This window comes from Gigantopelta aegis, chromosome 3, assembly GCF_016097555.1.
Source record: "Gigantopelta aegis isolate Gae_Host chromosome 3, Gae_host_genome, whole genome shotgun sequence".
NCBI lineage: Eukaryota > Metazoa > Mollusca > Gastropoda > Neomphalida > Peltospiridae > Gigantopelta > Gigantopelta aegis.
The window spans coordinates 5,774,077-5,796,734 of record NC_054701.1 but is presented as its reverse complement, the minus strand read 5'-3'; the positions used below and the strand labels follow the sequence as shown (position 1 = coordinate 5,796,734).

The 22,658-nt window shown below is 38.2% G+C and overlaps 1 protein-coding gene across 3 annotated transcripts in view; it reads left to right on the top strand.

The window, feature by feature from the left end:
• The first annotated feature begins 694 nt into the window (after positions 1-694).
• LOC121367437 (membrane-associated guanylate kinase, WW and PDZ domain-containing protein 1-like) overlaps positions 695-22,658 on the top strand; it is a 160,357-nt gene continuing 138,393 nt past the window's right edge. For all 3 annotated transcript variants that reach the window (XM_041491608.1, XM_041491609.1, XM_041491607.1), the window contains exons 1-3: positions 695-1,369; positions 16,210-16,323; positions 20,939-21,058. In XM_041491608.1, coding sequence (XP_041347542.1) covers positions 1,015-1,369; positions 16,210-16,323; positions 20,939-21,058 — 589 coding nt within the window. In that variant the 5' untranslated portion in view covers positions 695-1,014. The remainder of the gene's footprint in view (positions 1,370-16,209; positions 16,324-20,938; positions 21,059-22,658) is intronic.

Genomic DNA, 22,658 nt, shown 5'->3' with positions numbered 1-22,658 from the left:
TATGAAATATAATTAATTTGTTGTTGTGTAATATAAAAATAAGACTTCTTTAAAAATATATAGATAAATCAAATTCAAACACCCCCTCCCAAAAAAACAAAAAACAAAATTAAAAAACAAAACAAATTAAAAATAATAATAGAAAAATATATATATATATAATTGAAAAAAAAAAAAAAAAAAAAAGAGAGGAAGGGGAAGGACAAGTTTGTATTCTCCCACTGTGCATTATGAGTATAACCAAAACCATCCATTTCTAAAATACCTTTTCATGATATAAGAATTACTTTTTCTTCTTCTTTTTTTTGTATTCTAAAACCATCCATTTCATGATATAAGAATTACTTTTTTTTTTTTTTTTTATTCTTTTTTTTTGGGTTAAAATTCGCTCTGGGTGGTAGCCGATACGGGGCTGCGAACCCTGTACCTACCAGCCTTATGACTTATGTCCGATGGCTTAACTAGTCAGTTTGCAAAAATAAAACAATAAAGTATGCATACATCTTGTGATTACAATCACGTCAGTCATTGTTACGTTGTTTCAGTTAGTTATATAACAAATTGAAAAGCATTCCACCCTCTTTTTTTTTTCTAGCTGACCGTTTACGACATACAATAACGTGTTTACGACATCCGGAGCTGTGGCGACCATGGATCACGCATGCGTGAAAGCGATGTATCGAATGGCAGCAGTTTGAATTGTAGACATATCAACATTCCCACCGAGTAATTCGTATAAACTATGGGATTATTTGGATTATGTGGCAGTTTTCCACATGTGTATTCCCTCCATGATGCAAACATGTGAGAGCTACTCGCCTAGGAATAGGTCCGACAGGGCCGATCGTCGGCGCTTGGGGGCACCTGCCAAGGAAGTTCTGCCCCGTAATGTCTTGCCTGTGTTGTTACCACTTCTAGAAATGTCATCAAGGATGTGTTTTTATTCACACGTGTGTCATACAGAAATAAAAAATTAATGGGTAACAAGTGGAAAATGTTACTTGGGCGTCCAGTATGATGCGAAACAGACTGCAACCCCCGCCCAAAGCCCCTCCCCCAGCTCTGGATAAAGATTTGCGACATTCACATTGGAGTAAACAAATACACGAAACTATAGCCTCGGCGCAACACGAAGAAAGTTTAACGACCGTAACTCTGAAAGGAGGGGCGGATAGTGGGCTGTTTTGCTATTTGGGCGACATTAATCACGAAAAGATAGCCTATCATGGGGAGAAACTGCACAAAGATGATATCGTGGTGGAGGTACAGGGCCAGAAGGTGTCGGGATACACACTACGTGACGCAAGCCTCTGGCTGAAGCAGGTCAGTCAAAATGGAGCCCCTGTGATGATCAAGACTGTCCGCTCAGGTAATTACGGGGAATGTCCCCTTGTCGGTGAGCTAAAAATAGCAACACAGTTCACACCCTTGGTTTTAATTAGTCATTGTTTTCTTGGGTAATTTAGAATCAATGTCAGTTGCCTTTGCAGTATCACGTTACACTACTTTAAGTTTAAGATTACTTCACACTTTAACTACCAGTGTCACTGAGTGTGCTAGCAGGGCAAAATATGTACTGTGGTGGGTGGAGAGGGGTATGTGTGTGTGTAAATAATGAAACATATTAAATATATATGGTAGTTGTTAAACTTAGTTAATATTTTAATATTTAGTTCTTAGTAAATATCTGAACATTGTTGTACTTAATAAATCAAGTACATGCATTTAATGTAGCACACTCATTGTACAGTAATACTGTGTTCCTTTCTGGTCAATATATTTATTTTATGCAAGCCTACCCCCCCCCCCCCCCCCCCCCCCCCCATTAAATATATATAGTTTGACCTGAGTTCCCTTTAAAGTGTCATATAAATATATATAGTTTGACCTGAGTTCTCCTTTAAAGTGTCAGTATGTTGGTGGTCCAGGTATGCATCTTTCCAACAAATACGGTTTATGTTTGACTTGAGTTCTCCTTTAAAGTGTCAGTATGTGTTGGTGGTCCAGGTATGCATCTTTCCAAGGCATGAGGCTCATGTTTGACTTGAGTTCTCCTTTAAGTACATTATTCTTATAAATATTCAATATCAAACAATATATATCTTTTGTCTCCTGTCTGTCACACATAGATTTCCAGTCTGGTGGGGTTTTTTTTTTTGCAATGCCTCAAGATATTGACCTGAAATTTTATATAAAAATTTACTTTTATTCTGTACAGTTACAGATCAAGTTTGACGTTCATTGTGATTTATCCATTTTTGACAGAGTAATGACCAGATCAAGTTTAACTTTCATGGAAATTTATTTATGGAACAGAACTGAAAAAAAAAGGAATGTATATCCATGTTTCACAGTTATAACTCTTGAACTTAACAGATAAGAAAATGTGTTGGTCCCAGTAGGACATGTATTATGGTTTTAACAGTACTAGTTCTCAGATTGCTTCTTTAAAATGTTGTAGGCTAATTATTTAACACTTGATGCACAGGGCATCAATGGATAAATTAAAAGTACTATATAGTACCTCATTGCACTATCAGTTTCCTAAAAAAATATCTGGCTCATAGTACAGCACCATAACACAATGCCTTATGGTTAGGTAACTCACTGTAAATATAATTCACATAACCAGAACATCAGTTAAACCTAAGTAGAAATTATATGGACTGACCGAAAAGTGATTATGGTGGGAAAGATTATAAAGTCATACACATTTGTACATATACACATTGTGTGTGTCTGTCTGTCTGTCTGTCTGTCTGTCTGTCTGTCTGTCTGTCTGCCTGTCTCTGTCTCTGTCTCTGTCTTTCTCTCTCTCTCTCTCTCTCTCTCTCTCTCTCTCTCTCTCTCTCTCTCTCTCTCTCCCATTAACATATGGGATCAGTCAACAGGTATAGCCGATACAAAGACCTTTCCCTGCAGTATACAATTAAAGTACATGTATGTATGTACTTATTAACTTGTCAACATGCACATTTTCCTGTTGAATATTAAACCTTTAAAACAAATCATATTCTAACTCATTAAAACTGCTTCACCTGGTTATTACAATTTGCTTCCTGTTGTAATTGCAGTGTGTATTCTTTTGGTTTAAAATTTTATTATAATTATTAACTAAAAATACCAACTGCTATTGAAGTATGTTTACAAGATATACTAGCCTTTTGTTTTATGATTGGTTTACTATGGTATTTCCTGAACAATTTGACCTCTGACCCCAGTCTTAACATTCTGTTGACAGTTGGGCATCAAGCTCTTAGATTAATTACACACTGACAATAAAAACTGCACTACAATAAAGTGACAAGGGGTGGGCCTGGCACTTTGGTCCTAAACAGATGAACACTGGGTTGACCCTAAATTAGTATTTATAATGTACTTGTGTTGACCGTAAATTAGTATTTATAATGTACATATGTTGACCCTAAATTAGTATTTATGACAGCTATACATGATGTTGACCCTGAATTGGTGTTTATGATAGATGTGTATTGTGTTGGAGATTTCTAAAGTTAAACAAGTTTCAAAATATAACAGGAATGTCACTGTGAACTATTTTGGTGCAGATGCACATTAGTAGGTTTATGTGTAGTTGACAGTCCTTACATAAATACATACATGTATACATGTACATTATATATTATGTGCTAGGGTGTGCAACTGTTTGAAATTTCATCATTGTTCATCAGACGATTACTTTTTAATTACATAGTTGGTTACAATTATATACAGCAGACCTTGATGGGGACCCATTTAAGATATTAAAATTTTGATACCACAAAGAACATTTTGTTCTAAAGCGCATCATGATTCGGTACACAAGTTTCAGAGATCGCTAAAGAATTTTAAAACATTAAACAGTAGTTGCTAATCAATTTGTCAGAAATATCGCTGATCAAGATTTTGAAAACAAAATGTTCCCTGTATCCTTTCATGGTTGGTACTACCTAATGATTTAAGCCAGGAAGTGACATTCTGACTCTTATGATCTCCTTCACTAAAAATCCTCTTTAATTGGAATTGGAGTATATCATTTATAGACGACACAACACGCACGCACACACACATGCACATATGCACATGTATATATTTAACTTACAAGTTAATACTGCACATCAAAGTGTAGAGAAATGGATGTTGAAACTGAATAAGATAAATTTCTTATAAATGTCATTCACTTTTATTGAAGCAAGGTGTATGTAATTGGGATGCTTTTGGGCATATTTTGTATACTTGTAACTTAATGGTCCATTTCACTCCTATAAGTATCGCAAGTCAGCCTCTGGTATTTACACTACAAAGCAATAATTTATTGCCTTGTTTGTATAAATACCCACATTCGTGACCTAGTATAAGCTATGTATGAACATACTATAGGCTTTCAAGAGCTAGCAGTTGTCAAAATTATATCAAGGCATCAATAAATGTACATGTAATTACTTTTACTAGACTTTTTGTAGCATGTGCTTGTTTTGGGGTTCTTTTTTACCTAAAATACCCATTTTCATACTGGAAAAAAGTTTGGTTAGCCAATATGAGAGATATATATATATAGAGTATTTGCATGAAAGAAAGAAATGTTTTATTTAACAATGCACTCAACACATTTTATTTACGGTTATAAATGGCGTCCGACATATGGTTAAGGACCACACCAATATTAAGAAAGGAAACCCACTGTCGCCACTTCATGGGCTACTCTTTTCGATTAGCATCAAGGGATCTTTTATTTGCACCATCCCATAGACACAATAGAACATACTACGGCCTTTGTTACACCAGTTGTGGAGCAGTCGATGGAACGAGAAATAGCCCAATGGATCCACCGACGCATCAAGCAAACACTTTACCACTGGGTTAAGTCCTGCCCATGTATTTGCATGTTAAAAGTGGTTTATTTAAAGATATTTTATTAGCTAAAAACTGTAATGTTGTAGCCACTTCACAAATCAACATTCCTGTGAGCAAATGGTTTTTTAAATCTGATTTTTGACAAAATGTATTATTGATAAATAATAACTAAAAATCTGGAAAATAATTGAAATTATATTAATAATTTGTATATGCGTTAAATTAATTTATAAAACTAAAATTTATTATATAACATTTAGTGAAATATCTTAAAATATCAGTGAAATAAAAGTGTTATCAGTCACTTAGACAAAACCAGTATCATTTTCAGAATTGTAGTTCTCATGGCCAGCTCAGGGTGAGTAGAACATTTCACCAATCCTAGTTATTTTCTAACAAACTATCAATTATTACATGAATATATTTCATGAGATTACAATAAAATTCTCCAATCTTTTTTAAACTTTGTATTTGGCGAGTGCCAGATCTAGCCTTGGTTCTGCAAAACAGAGACTTGAAATGTTTTGCAAGGTAAAACTAGCATGTACCAATGAAACATTGTTAGGTGTTTGGTATGATATGAGGACTGCCACTTTCCATCATAACATTCTCATAAAGACGTTATTACAGGGGTCGATTTTCTATTTTTGGGGGATCCTATTATTTTGTCATTTTTGAAGATAATGCACACAAAATACCCTCAGTTGGTGGAAAAGCAGCACAAATGCCTAAACAGGTTGCTGGATAACTCAACATAACTTTAGTGAATAATCCTCATTTTCAGTGAATCACAGGATGAGTAGTCATGTACTGAATTGTGCACTGTAGACATAGGCTGAGACTTGGCTGATAATACTGCCACTGAGACAGTTTATGAGACTACAGACTGACACTGACTAGAAGACAGTTTCTTCTATCACTAACACTATGTGCACATATTATCGCTATTCCTCTATATTTTTTAAAGTAAAATAAACGCAACTGAACTTGATGTTTGAGTAAACTTGTGGATGATCATATCAATGGATATCATCAAATGCCTATATACATTGTACACACAACACATCGTGCTGATGGCCAAGAATGAGATGTTATGTTTGTGACTAACTACTAGAAATGCCATTGAATTAAATATCATCATCATGGTCGAAATTGGCTGAAATTCTTGCAGGACATCCAGCAAGTTACAAATTCTGTCGGCCCTAATCAAAACCTGTCGTACCAAACATGATTTTATATTATAATTAATCCAAGATATAACGTTATTTACAGCAGGTAACAACATTTATATATATATATATATATATATATTCTATGTTATACATTATACATTATTAATTGTTTATTTACATTTGGATACCACTGTAAATGTTGTGGTTTATAATAAAAATTTTATGTTACATTTTGTGTAGTCTACACTAAATAATAAAATGCTGGGTTTTTTAAAAATATATAAATTTCCAAAGGGCATGATGGCAAACCAGGTAAGGCACTGTGACATTTTTCTTGTCATTGACGCCGTACAATTTTCGGGGGTCAACGGTAAGTAAGGAAGGCAACTGTGGCAATTGCTGTCAGTGCTGTGGTGAAATTCGAACCCTGTTATTAGTACCGGTATTACAATCATGGACTCCTGAACCCTTTTATAGTTTGTGATCTCTTACAGCTTTTTTCCTATACAGTGAAACCTCTCAAAACCAAAACCTCTGTAGACCGGAATTCCCTTAAAAACCGAATGTTTTTCAGGGTCCTTTTTTAATATCAGTACAGAACATAACCTCTCTAAACTGAACACCCTATAAACCAGACTTTTTACTTGCTCCAATGAGCATCCAGTTTGGAGGGGTTTCACAGTACAGTGAAACCTGTCTAAACCAGATACACTTGGGACCAAGACAAATGTCAGGTATGTTGGGAGTTCTAGTCGAGTGATACATAATCTTCGCGTAAGATTTCGAATGACAGGAAGCACCAACGACTTGCCACGTCCGCGTGTTACAACGCGTGGTCAAGACCACTATATCATGAACACGTATTTGTGCAATCGATTCCAAACTGCCACTGCTACTGCTGCTAACACACCTGGGCTTCATAATAACCGAATCAGTGGGCAAACTGTTCGTAATCGTCTGCGGGAGAACGGTTTACATGCACGACGTCCTTATGTCGGATGCGTTTTAACGCAACGTCATCGTCTTAATTGGGCACGTGTACACACTTGTTGGATACGGCGACGCTGGAATACCGTTCTTTTTTCGGATGAATCCAGATTTTCTTTACAACATGGTGATGGCAGGGTGCGCGTCTACCGTAGGAGAAATGAACACTATGCTGACTGTTGTGTTCTTGACCGAGATCGTTTCGAGGGCGGGGGTTGTGTCATGGTCTGGGCAGCCATTGCCCATGGTTATCGTTCACCACTATTCGTCAATGATGGCAATTTAAATGCTCAACGTTACCGCGATGACATTCTCGCTCATCACGTCATTCCTCTGTTCCATAACAACGCTAACATCTCGCTTTTTGAGCTTGATAATGCCACCTCTCATACAGCTAGAGACACTGTAAATTTTCTTAGGACAAATAACATTGATTTCATTGATGACTGGCCCGCTAAAAGTCCTGATCTCAACCCCATCGAGCATGTCTGGGATAGTCTGGACAGACGATTGAGGCGTCATCCCATCCCACCCGCTAACGTCAACGAACTTCGTCAAGTGCTCATTCAGGAATGGAACAGTATTCCACAGGCAAAAATCAACACTTTAGTCAATTCTATGCACCTGCGATGCACTGCAGTGGTCAATTCAAGAGGTGGTCATACCCATTATTAAGTGGGTTTTTTTTTTTTTTAACCCCTACCACACTTGGTCAAAATTTCTCCCAGTTTCTGTTAACCTATGACCATGATTTTTGCACCAAACGATGCATCATGGAACACTCTTTAAACACATATATAACAATTATTCCCCTGGTTTGTTTTCATCAAGTTATGTTCAAGCAAAGTTAGCGGAAGTTTCTTATTTTGTTCAGTATATATATCAATTGCACAATTGTTTTTCTCTGATACACGTCATGCTTTTCAACAATGACATGGTCATAAATTTGTTATTTGGAAGAAGGAAATGTTTTATTTAACAACGCACACAGCACATTTTATTTACGGTTATATGACGTCGGACATATGGTTAAGGACCACACAAATATTGAGAAAGAAAGCCACTGTAGCCACTTCATGGGCTACTCTTTTTGATTAGCAGCAAGGGATCTTTTATATGCACCATCCCACAGACAGGATAGCACATACCACAGCCTTTGATATACCAGTCATGGTGCACTGGCTGGAATGAGAAATAGCTCAATAGGCCCATTGATGGGGATCGATCCCAGACTGACCACACATCAAACGAGCGCTGTACCCACTCTTGTTATTTGGCGCCGTAAAAAATAGAGATACATATAGGTGTTATCTGACTCGGACAAAACAATTAATGTCAATCGCTGTCCATACATTACCTACATGTATTATTTGTTTCATGTTTAACTTTGCGTTTATAAATACAGTTTTCAAGTTAATGTACATTTATCTACAATTTAAGGTTGAAATTAATTCTGTGAAGTGGGAAGCAATCTTTGCTTTTAAAAGTTTTAATCTTGAAGCAAAAGCTAGAAATTGAGAATCAATTGCAGAACACATGTATCGATATAAATTGAATTCAGTTCTCGTTAGTGTTTTCCCTAGCTTGTTTTAGCATGGTGCAGCACCATAGTCTAGCGTCATCTTGCTTTAACCAATGCCATGCTGCCCTGAGATTAAAAAAGCCATTTTCAATAATTAATTGTAATATTGTCTTTATAAAACGCTAATTTTTTTAATTATTAATAAAATATGCCTGTTATATATTTTGCCATTCATTTATTAATTAATTACATTTATTTTTATTTGAATAAATTTTACATCTTGAATGAAAAATAGATGTACTTACCTTGTTTGACACTCAATAGCCGATCTCTATTTGTGTGCTGGGGTGTCATCAGTGGCGTAGCACCGGGGTGGTTGTCCTGGGCGCAAAATTCTGGACTGGTGGAATGGACTCGGGTAGTGCTAACGGTCCACTGGTTAGGGGGCACAATACTTGCCTTTCCCCGGGTGCTGGCAATTCACGCTACACCACTGGGTGTCATTAAACATACATTCATTCATTAATGAAAAATAAAGTGTCCTGAAAATGCCCCAAAAGTCACTTGCCAATTTTATAGGGAAAACACTACATGTATCTCTGGTTTAAGATGGGCTATTTCTTGTTTTAGTCATAGCACCATGACTGGTAATGTGGTATACATACAAAAGACTGTAGTATGTGCTATCCTGTCTGTGGGATGGTGCATATAAAAGATCCCTTGTTACTGATGGAAAAATGTATATATCTCACAATTACCAACTGGCTAACATCCAATAGCAGATGATTAATAAATCAGTGTGCTCTAGGTGTTGGTAAATAAAATGTATATATCTCACAATTACCAACTGGCTAACATCCAATAGCAGATGATTAATAAATCAGTGTGCTCTAGGTGTCGGTAAATAAAATGTATATATCTCACAATTACCAACTGGCTAACATCCAATAGCAGATGATTAATAAATCAGTGTGCTCTAGGTGTCGGTAAATAAAATGTATATATCTCACAATTACCAACTGGCTAACATCCAATAGCAGATGATTAATAAATCAATGTGCTCTAGGTGTCGGTAAACAAAGCAAACTTTAGTTGGTGGAATATTTTCCACTGTATTTCAAGCTGTGTTTTCTGTTTGGTAGTTGTATTACAGGCATGCATGTAGCAATCCAGGATATACCAGTTGGGACATGTTGGGCAGTTGGGGTGTTTCGAGTAGTTACACAGGCAATGAAATAAGCATAATTTACTAGTGTGTGGTGACCTGTGTTGATGTAAAGGATACAGGTAGACACAGCTTCAAAAAAAAAAAAAAAAAGTGTTTTATTTAATGACACACTCAACCCATTTTATTTATGGTTATATGGCGTCAGACACATGGTTAAGGACCACACAGATTTTGATAGGAAACCCGCTGTTGCCACTACATGGGCTACTCTTTCCGATTAGCAGCAAGGTATCTTTTATTTGCGCTTCCAACAGGCAGGATAGCACAAACCATGGCCTTTGTTGAACCAGTTATGGATCACTGGTTGGTGCAAGTGGTTTACACCTACCCATTGAGCCTTGCGGAACACTCACTCAGGGTTTGGAGTCGGTATCTGGATTAAAAATCCAATGCCTCGACTGGGATCCGAACCCAGTACCTACCAGCCTGTTGACCGATGGCCTAACCACAACGCCACTGAGGCCGGTCACACAGCTTCAAGTAACTGGTAGTAAAAAAGTACAAGAGTTTTAAAAACAGGGCTTAGTAACTATATGGTCTTTTCTGATGAATATGGTATGTGCTGTTCTGTATGTGGAAAAGAGCATATAAAAGAATCCCTTGCTGGTAATGGAAAAAACATGTAGTAGGTTTCCTGTAACGCGTCAAAAAATGACCAAATGTTTGACATCCAAAATTAATAAATGAATATATATAGTGGTGTTGCTAAAACAAACTTTGACTTGAAGTTAATGACAGTCTGCAAATTTAACACTGCTGTCAGTGGTCTGTTGTTATGAAAGATATGATTTCATGGTACTATACGTAACGTGTATTCAAATGTACAATGTGTGTGGTGTACCGTAAATACTTGCGATGGTCAGGCCTACAAGATTAATTAGGTAACAAAAGTTGAGTGTCATTAGTGGACAGGTACACACACCTGGACAATGAACCGTGTATGTGATTGATCACTGACACCTGTACGTAGACCATACCTGTACATGTACCTGTGTGTCGTGTGTCGGTGTTACTGTAATGTCCGTAACACAAGTCAAACCACTTGACACACTGACAGTGGTAAAACAATGTGCATCTATTCAGTGATTTTAAACGACTCATTCTTTCAGATATCTGTGTGACATGTATATGTACATTTGTGTACATGTAGTTTAAGGTAAGTGACATGTACAGGTCTGTACAATGGACAAAAATTAATGAAATAAGGAAATTCTGGAATATTTGTTTGTTTAATGAAAGTAAAGTTTGTTTTATTTAACGACTCCTCTAGAGCACATTGATTTTTATCTTATCATCGGCTATTGGACGTCAAACATATGGTCATTCTGACATATTTCTTTAGAGGAAACCTGCTGCCGCCACATAGGCTACTCTTTCCGATAAGCAGCAAGGGGTATTATGCATGTTCAAAGGTACTACTTTATGATGTTACTCTTAAAAAAGACATTATTAAACAATAGTATTACTAATGTATCTGGTAATAAACAGTTCTCAGAATTTGCAACAGTGATTGTAGGAAGATAACTGTGAAAACAGCAAAAAGTTTAATTTGCAATGTACACTTTTATCATTGTTGAGGTTACTTCGTTGTTGTTTTATTTAGTTTTTTTCTTTATTTCATACTGGGGTATCATTAAACATTTATTCATTCTTGTTATTTGTAATAAACTGCCATCACAGAATTATTAGAATTTCAATAATTGTGTAAAGAAAAGGAATTACTGACATAACAAACTACTTCCCAAATAGTTAGTAACACAAACAGAAAATAACAAGCTTATCCTTCATGAGAAGATCTCAACTTTGTTTTGCTGTTGGTTCTGGCTGCTGACAAAGCTATCAGATATCAGAACAGCTGTTTTTTTAACCTCCCATGCAATGAGATCTCTCTGGTGACTCAGTCCCGGGACAAGTTCGCACCAGCTGTGTACTGTAATAGAGGGGAGGAGAATCTGGTAAAGTTCTATTTTCAAACTGCTAATTGCCAACTCCCAGCCTTTGTCACACACAGCACAGAGAAGGCAATACCGTATTATACACAGAACATGCACTGCTACATGTAATGTAAAATTGGGTGTTGAGAAATCATTGCTCATTTATAGAATAATCTTTTGCTATGCCAGTTGCTGATGGTGTCATTGTCTCTGTCTGGTGTTGTACAAATAGACATGCTTTCTTGACCTTGATCTGTGATCCACAACATTAAAGGTATTACATGTTCCAGTATATACACACATAATTTGCATACCATTACCAGGTCACTGTGACCTACTTTTTACATATTACTGCACATTAAAGGAAATCCTATCATGTCTTCTTTACTAAGTTGTGCAAGACCATCAAACCTTGCAGTCAAGTATATCTAGGGATGAGGTGTGTTGCATACTATTACTAGGTCACCATGCAAGACTTTATTTTTACTGTTTACTTCATATTAGAAGAAAATATTTGTTTTTTGCATGATAAAAAGTTTGTTCTGTTTAATGACACCACTAGAGCACCTTGATTTATTAATCATCAGCTGTTGGATATCAAACAGTTTGTAATTTTTACATATAGTCTTAGAAAGAAAACTTGGTACATTTTTCTATTAGTAGCAAGGAATCATCACCATCCCACAGACAAGATAGCACATACCACGGCCTTTGATATGCCAGACGTTTGCAATTGGTATAGATAAGTGGTATCGGAAATGTGCCATAACATTATTATGGTCCATGCCATGACAATAGCATGAAATAATATGATCAATTTTATGTAACCATGTATTGTAAGCAATGTTGGTAATAAACCCATTAATTTTGCACCAAGCACGTTTATCATAATCGAGTTCTTTATCAACCCAAAGTAAATTTGCCATGGCAATAACATCTCTGATGTGAAAAGAACTGTATCCTGGACCTATCAAATTCCATCCCATTAACAGGAAAACGCTACTGCGCATGTTCAATCCAACAACCGGATAAATTTAATGACATCATTGTTTACCTTGTCCAATACAAAGTCAAATAATAATAAACATTTTTTAATTACTTACCATTGTTGTCAACGAATGTAAAATTCCCACTAGGAAGTGAATATTTGTAATGTTTTTAACACCATCGAAATCCGTCCCATGTGAACGTCACAAACACAGAATGTATGAAAGACCAGACCCATCATAAAATTGAGGGAACAACAACACAACAGATTGTCAACAAAGCAAATGTAAATGAATTATGAACATATGTACACGTTTTTGGTGAACATTGGTTGTCGACTAACACCACTGTGTTCGAGATTAGAAAGTTCCCCTTGCTTTTTTGTTCTTTAGAGTTTGCTTTAGAATTAGATTTTTTTTAGATGTTTTGTAAACAGTTATGCCATTCATAACAGCTTTTTCAAGTAGTCAATAAATTTTCATGATATAGGAATTTTGTTTGTTTGTGCTAACAACTTTTGTAGGTGACTGAAAAAAACAGTAACAAATCTACTAATGTTGTTTCTTAGTAACAGTTGTGGATCTGACACAAACAACCTTCCATCCCCCTCCCACCCACACACACACACACACACACACACACACACATACACACACTAAGAGTGTCAGTCATGTGGCTTGTTACTAAATATAGACAGAACTCGTGTAGATGACATTCATTACCGATCTGTCAAATCTTAGTCTCTTCATTTATAAAGGTTGTAATATATTATAACCTTTGGATGTGGTTCCTGTATGCAATAATAGAATCACCGGTACTGTACAAGGGAGAGAAACAAAAGTTACCTTTTTCCACCCTCATTTTCAGTGTTGATTGATCGAGGCTTGGTTAGTTGATACATATGCAGTGCTATTAAAGACAAAGTTTGTGCTTATTAAGTTATATAGGACGGAATTCGATGGGGGACAGAATTCGATAGTTTAGGATAATTGTGTTTTTAATTTGTATATGTATTTATAAATATGTATGTATATGCCTCTATACTTAAATCCCTGTAATTAACAAAATGTCCATGGCCAAAAAACCATGCCACTGAAAAAAACTCCATATATAGTTCCATGGAGAATTACAAACTCCATGGCCATCTCCCCGGCATTGCCGATTGCCGTGGGCAATTGCAGGGGTTGTGCTTGCTATTTTGAGGCAGTAACCCATGCAACAATATGTGGGGTATATGTAAAGGGATCATTAGCATTTGAAAATAAATAAATACTTGAACCTGAACATGTAATACACACTTACTATTTTAAGCAATAAGCCTGGCAGAAATGTTCTCAGTATATTTATGAGCTTTCTGAAAATGGAAGTCAGTGAGCCGTGACGATAAGGTGATGAGATGTTTGGTCTGTGGTTAAAGTACATACCTGTATATGTTATGTGTCATGTGTAGAATATTGGAAAGAAGGACGCAAATGTTTTATTTAACGACGCACTCAACACATTTTATTTACGGTTATATGGCATCAGACATATGGTTACGGACCACACAGGTATTGAGAGAAAAAACCCGCTGTCGCCACTTCATGGGCTATTCTTTTCGATTAGCAGCAAGGGATCTTTTATATGCACCATCCCACAGACAGGATAGTATATACCACAGCCTTTGTTACACCAGTTATGGAGCACTGGCTGTAACGAGAAATAGCCCAATGGGTCCAGTGATGGGGATCGATCCAAGACCGACTGTGCATCAAGCAAACGCTTTACCAGTATTGGAAGTATTCTTCTTGTTTATATTGCATGAATAATACTCAACATTAAAATTTTGTAACTTGTCCAGTATGTAGAACATGTAGAATATGTACTTGTTAAAGCAAGACCAACCCTGATTAATTATTAGACAGTGTCCAATATTTCTGTTTTTATGGACCTTGTGCACACCATCATGATAAAAAGCTGGTTTCAGTTTGCAGGCATCAAAATAATCATTGTGTGTGGTAACCCATGTGCAGATTACCAAATGTCAAGGGCTTGATAACATATATACGTTATGACTTGTTTCTAAATTTACAATACCCATTGTTATTACTGTAAAATCCCTTGCCATACTGATATGTTTTTATTCATTCACATCACTGTCCTTGTAGTGATTCCTGACTACATGTCTGTGTAGTTTGTTAGAACAACTCTCAAATGATACACATTTAAATCGTGTAGTTTTCGGTTAATAATAATGTGTCCAGAACAAAGTACCATTCTTTACTTTCTTGATATGTGGTAACCCCTGACAACCTGAACGACCGTTATCGACTTATTTCAATCCCTGAGTTTGGAATTGAGAAATCATTGCATGTTTCACTTTGTAAGGAGCATGTGAAGACCCATTATATTCTATGTCCTCCAAGCAATACTAAACATTGCATGATCGCTTCGTTTTCAGACAATGATTATTAAATGGAAGATGCCATTTTCACCATTAACTTGCACATTGATTTCTTGCTTAAATGGTCAACTTTGTCAAATCCAGTGTGTTTCTGGTCATCCTAGTAATTCAAAGGTTTTTTTAATGTAAACCAAAAAATGTACCTCTGAAAATAAAATCAGTGGCTTTTAGATTAGATTTGCCATTTGTTTTGTAATGAAAAGCACACATCTCTGGTGTTTGGCTAAAGAAGACCTGAAGTTAGTTGGCCATTATGAAATAAAAATACCGAGTTCTTGACCATCTTACAAAGGGGCAGGATATAGCTCAGTTGGTAGAGCGCTTGCTTGAGGTGCTGGTGTCAAAGGATCGAATCACATCAATGGACCCATTCTCTGACTCTGCATCATGACTGCTATAATCAAAGGTCATGGTATGTGCTGTCCTGTCTGGGATAGTGCATATAAAAGATCCCTTGATACTAATGGGAAAATGTAGCAGGTTTGCTTAAAGACTACCTGTCAGAATTATCAAATATTTGACATCCAATAGCCAATGATTAATAAATCAGTGTGCTCTAGTGGTGTTGTTAAACAAAACAAAATTTAACTTTTAACTTGACCATCATCAGCTGATAATAGACAGACTGTAGACGGGCATCAGAATAACGTGATACTTGCACTAGTACCGTACATGTACAAATGTAGCTATCATGTGTATTAAGTGTCAAATATTTGGTAATTCTGATACATACAGTATTAGTCTTCAGAGGCAAACCACTCCATTTTTCCAGTAGTAGCAAAATATCTTTGTATATACTTTCCCACAGACAAGACAGCACATACCACAGCCTTTGACATGTATCGTAATAAATCAAGAACAGTCATTCAGGATATCAGGAGGTTACTTCAAATCAAGAAAGTCAAGAACATTACATTGTTCTTCAAAAAATATTTTTAAACTAAAATTATGCCACTTAAATCATGATCTATTGTGTGTTAATATCGTTATTCAAATATGAGACTTTATGGCACAGAATCTCAGGTGAGCTCTCAAGACTGAACTAAATTCCAACCCAGGACTACATTGATAATTGTTTATTTCAGGACTGTTACCGAAGGATCTTCGAGTGTTTCTGAACGCGCGGTTCCAGAAGGGATCAATAGACCATGACCTTCAGCAGACGATCCGAGACAACCTGTACATGCGCACCGTGCCCTGTGAGTATTGTTCTGTCTAACCTGTACATGTGCACCGTGCCCTGTGAGTATTGTTCTCTTTAACCTGTACATGCGCACTGTGCCCTGCGAGTACTGTTCTGTCTAACCTGTACATGCGTACCATGTCCTGTGAGTATTGTTCTGTCTAACCTGTACATGTACACAGTGCCCTGTGAGTATTGTTCTCTTTAACCTGTACATGTGCACCATATCCTGTGAGTATTGTTCTGTCTAACCTGTACATGTGCATTGTGCCCTGTGAGTATTGTTCTCTTTAACCTGTACATGTGCACTGTGCCCTGCGAGTACTGTTCTGTCTAACCTGTACATGCGTATAATGCCCTGTGAGTATTGTTCTGTCTAACCTGTACATGTACACAGTGCCCTGTGAGTATTGTTCTCTTTAACCTGTACATGTGCACCATATCCTGTGAGTACTGTTCTGTCTAACCTGTACATGTACACTGTGCCCTGTGAGTACTGTTCTGTCTAACCTGTACATGCACACCATGCCTTGTGAGTATTGTTCTGTCTAACCTGTACACATGCACCGTGCCCTGTGAGTACTGTTCTGTCTAACCTGTACATGTGCACCGTGCCCTGTGAGTATTGTTCTCTTTAACCTGTACATGTCCACTGTGTCCTGCGAGTACTGTTCTGTCTAACCTGTACATGCGTATAATGCCCTGTGAGTATTGTTCTGTCTAACCTGTACATGTGCACCATATCCTGTGAGTACTGTTCTGTCTAACCTGTACATGTACACCGTGCCCTGTGAGTACTGTTCTGTCTAACCTGTACATACACACCATGCCTTGTGAGTATTGTTCTGTCTAACCTGTACACATGCACCGTGCCCTGTGAGTACTGTTTTGTCTAACCTGTACACATGCACCATGCCCTGTGAGTACTGTTCTGTTTAACCTGTACATAGGCACTGTGCCCTGTGAGTACTGTTCTGACCTGTACATGCACACCGTGTCCTGTGACTATTGTTCTGTCAAACCTGTACACATGCACCATGCCCTTTGAGTACTGTTTTGTCTAACCTGTACATAGGCACTGTGCCTTGTGAGTACTGTTCTAACCTGTACACATGCACCATGCCCTGTGAGTACTGTTCTGTTTAACCTGTACATAGGCACTGTGCCCTGTGAGTACTGTTCTAACCTGTACATGCGCACTGTGTCCTGTGACTATTGTTCTGTCAAACCTGTACATGTGCACCATGCCCTGTGAGTACTGTTCTGTCTAACCTGTACACATGCACCATGCCCTGTGAGTACTGTTCTGTTTAACCTGTACATAGGCACTGTGCCCTGTGAGTACTGTTCTGACCTGTACATGCACACCGTGTCCTGTGACTATTGTTCTGTCAAACCTGTACACATGCACCATGCCCTTTGAGTACTGTTTTGTCTAACCTGTACATAGGCACTGTGCCTTGTGAGTACTGTTCTAACCTGTACACATGCACCATGCCCTGTGAGTACTGTTCTGTTTAACCTGTACATAGGCACTGTGCCCTGTGAGTACTGTTCTAACCTGTACATGCGCACTGTGTCCTGTGACTATTGTTCTGTCAAACCTGTACATGTGCACCATGCCCTGTGAGTACTGTTCTGTCTAACCTGTACACGCGCACCATGCCCTGTGAGTACTGTTCTGTTTAACCTGTACATGCGTACCATGCCCTGTGAGTATTGCTCTGTCTAACCTGTACATGCACACAGTGCCCTGTGAGTATTGTTCTCTTTAACCTGTACATGCGCATAATATCCTGTGAGTACTGTTCTGTCTAACCTGTACATGTGCACCGTACCTTGTGAGTACTGTTCTGTCTAACCTGTACATGTGCACCATGCCCTGTGAGTATTATTCTGTCTAACCTGTACATGTGCACTGTGCCCTGTGAGTACTGTTCTGTCTAACCTGTACATGCACACCGTGCCCTGTGAGTACTGTTTTGGCTAACATGTACATGCGCACCGTGCCCTGTGAGTACTGTTCTGTCTAACCTGTACATAGGCACTGTGCCTTGTGAGTACTGTTCTAACCTGTACACATGCACCATGCCCTGTGAGTACTTTTCTAACCTGTACATGCGCACCGTGTCCTGTGACTATTGTTCTGTCAAACCTGTACATGTGCACCGTGCCCTGTGAGTACTGTTCTGTTTAACCTGTACATGCATACCATGCCCTTGAGTATTGCTCTGTCTAACCTGTACATGCACACAGTGCCCTGTGAGTATTGTTCTCTTTAACCTGTATATGCGCACCATATCCTGTGAGTACTGTTCTGTCTAACCTGTACATGTGCACCGTGCCCTGTGAGTACTGTTCAGTCTAACCTGTACATGTGCACGATGCCCTGTGAGTACTGTTCTAACCTGTACATGCACACCATGCCTTGTGGGTATTGTTCTGTCTAACCTGTACACATGCACCGTGCCCTGTGAATACTGTTTTGTCTAACATGTACATGCGCGCTGTGCCCTGTGAGTACTGTTCTGTTTAACCTGTACATAGGCACTGTGCCCTGTGAGTACTGTTCTAACCTGTACACACACACCATGCCCTGTGAGTACTGTTCTAACCTGTACATGTGCACCATGCCCTGTGAGTACTTTTCTAACCTGTACATGCGCACCGTGCCCTGTGAGTACTATTCTGTCTAACCAGTACATGTGCACCGTGCCCTGTGAGTACTGTTCTAACCTGTACATGCACACCATGCCTTGTGGGTATTGTTCTGTCTAACCTGTACACATGCACCGTGCCCTGTGAATACTGTTTTGTCTAACATGTACATGCGCGCTGTGCCCTGTGAGTACTGTTCTGTTTAACCTGTACATAGGCACTGTGCCCTGTGAGTACTGTTCTAACCTGTACACACACACCATGCCCTGTGAGTACTGTTCTAACCTGTACATGTGCACCATGCCCTGTGAGTACTTTTCTAACCTGTACATACGCACCGTGCCCTGTGAGTACTGTTCTGTCTAACCTGTACACGCGCACCGTGCCCTGTAAGTACTGTTCTGTTTAACCTGTACATGCGTACCATGCCCTGTGAGTATTGCTCTGTCTAACCTGTACATGCACACAGTGCCCTGTGAGTATTGTTCTCTTTAACCTGTACATGCGCACGGTGCCCTGTGAGTACTGTTCTGTCTAACCTGTACATGTGCACCGTGCCCTATGAGTACTGTCCTAACCTGTACATGCACACCGTGCCCTGTGAGTACTGTTCAGTCTAACCTGTACATGCACACCGTGCCCTGTGAGTACTGCTCTGTCTAACCTGTACATGCACACCATGCCCTGTGAGTACTGTTCTGTTTAACCTGTACATGCACACCATGTCCTGTGAGTATTGTTCTGTCTAACCTGTACATGCGCACCATGGCCTGTGAGTACTGTTCTAACTTGTACATGCGCACGGTGCCCTGTGAGTACTGTTCTGTCTAACCTGTACATGTGCACCGTGCCCTATGAGTACTGTCCTAACCTGTACATGCACACCGTGCCCTGTGAGTACTGTTCAGTCTAACCTGTACATGCACACCGTGCACTGTGATTACTGCTCTGTCTAACCTGTACATGCACACCATGCCCTGTGAGTACTGTTCTGTCTAACCTGTACATGCACACCGTGCCCTGTGAGTACTGCTCTGTCTAACCTGTACATGCACACCATGCCCTGTGAGTACTGTTCTGTCTAACCTGTACATGCACACCGTGCCCTGTGAGTACTGTTCTGTTTAACCTGTACATGCGCACCGTGCCCTGTGAGTATTGTTCTGTCTAATCTGTACATGCGCACCGTGCTCTGTGAGTACTGTTCTAACCTGTACATGCACACTATACCCTGTGAGTACTGTTCTGTCTAACCTGTACATGTGCACCGTGCCCTGTGAGTATTTTTCCGTTTAACCTGTACATGCGCACTGTAACCTGTACATGTGCACTGTGCCCTGTGAGTACTGTTCTTTCTAACCTGTACATACACACTGTGCCCTGTGAGTACTGTTCTTTCTAACCTGTACATGCACACCGTACCTTGTGAGTATTGTTCTTTCTAACCTGTACATGCGCACCGTGCCCTGTGAGTACTGTTCTTTCTAACCTGTACATGCACACTGTGCCCTGTGAGTACTGTTCTTTCTAACCTGTATATGCACACTGTGCCCTGTGAGTACTGTTCTTTCTAACCTGTACATGCGCACCGTACCTTGTGAATATTGTTCTGTCTAACCTGTACATGCGCACCGTGCCCTGTGAGTACTGTTCTTTCTAACCTGTACATGCGCACCGTACCTTGTGAGTATTGTTCTGTCTAACCTGTACACACACACACCGTGCCCTGTGAGGTTCTAACATATAGACAGACCAGCTTACAGAGTGTCTGGTTTAAAGGGGCTTCACTGTATTGGTAAATCCTAACAAACTTGTTGAAGGTTCTATCCACTCTGTTAACCAGCTACCTTTTAAAAATAAGTCTATATAGCATTTTCTTTTATAGGAAAGTGAAAGAGAAAAGTGAGTTTCAAAACTAAACAAATACATATACGGGTTCATATTAATATATTACATATTCTGATATTTTTTAGGTACCACCAGAAAACCACGGCCAGGGGAGGCAAATGGAGTTGATTACACCTTCTTGTCCATGGAAGAGTTCCTTGCCCTTGAGAAGAGTGGTGACCTCCTGGAGAGTGGAATATATGATGGTATGGTGGTGATAGGGTTAATAAAATATGGCTTCAATAATCTAAACTGGAGAGTGGAATATATGATGGTATAGTGGAGATAGGGTTAATAAAATATGGCTTGAATAGTCTAAACTGGAGAGTGGAATATATGATGGTATGGTGATAATAGGGTTAATAAAATATGGCATGAATAATGTTAAATCTTTCTCCTGGAGAGTGGAATATATGATGGTATAGTGGTGATAGGGTTAATAAAATATGTCTTCAATAATCTAAACTGGAGAGTGGAATATATGATGGTATGGTGGTGATAGGGTTAATAAAATATGGCTTCAATAATCTAAACTGGAGAGTGGAATATATGATGGTATAGTGGAGATAGGGTTAATAAAATATGGCTTGAATAGTCTAAACTGGAGAGTGGAATATATGATGGTATGGTGATAATAGGGTTAATAAAATATGGCATGAATAATGTTAAATCTTTCTCCTGGAGAGTGGAATATATGATGGTATAGTGGTGATAGGGTTAATAAAATATGTCTTCAATAATCTAAACTGGAGAGTGGAATATATGATGGTATGATGGTGTTAGGGTTAATAAGATTCTGGGAGTTCTATCATTGGCATAGGTAGTTTTATATATTTGGGAGGATATCGCATTTATATTATAGCTGGAGTCTGTTCACATTGGCATACTAGTAGCTGGTGTTCATAATTAAATACATTACGGGCTGTGTCTAGTGGGGAGCAGTTGTCTTAACTTTACTTATTTGTTTGGCTGGAAATGATAGTACATTACTGTACCTGGATTTGTATACCAGGGCCATTCCGTGGTATTTGGTCCATGGGTGTAAAAATTTCAAAATGATCTGTTAAACTAAGTTTTTATTATAGCTCAAAGTTAACACCCTTAAGCACATACAGATATACTTTTATTGCCAATTTACTTATGTTTTGTGGGTTTTAATGATGGTTTTATTTGAAAAAATAATATTTGTAAGCCAGGACGTGACATTTGTTTTTTGGTAATATTTCAATACTGTTATGTCAAATGTAAAAATTAGGTATCAGGACATCATATCTAAAATATACTACATATGAAAATACTACTTTGCCTTCTTTCATATCATAATGAGTATATTAAATTATTTTTCAAAATATATATTGTCACGTCCTGGCTGATTTGACATATAAAAGTTAGTTTTATTTAAAAACTATTTTTCAGAAATAAAAATCCTTTTTAATCCTCCTCCTCCTTAATGTTCCAAGTATAAATAAAAGGTATAATGATGACTGGTTGTACTAAATGATTAAAATAACCACCTCAAACTTTGAGCCAGGACGTGACATTGAGCCAGGACGTAACATTCAAGATGGCATGTTAAATTGAGTAAAGATTAAAAATGTATTAAATCTCTCTATATAGAGAAATTGGCAAAACTGACTAGATAATGCACATGTACCTCCTCTCACCATCAAGAATCGGAAATGGAGAAACTGGACGTTCGGGGGAGCATGTTCAAATATTTAACATGGATTTATGTATATGCAAAAATACTATTATCAGTTAATTCTATGCTTCTATGTTTTGACCAAACAATGAATTATTGATAAT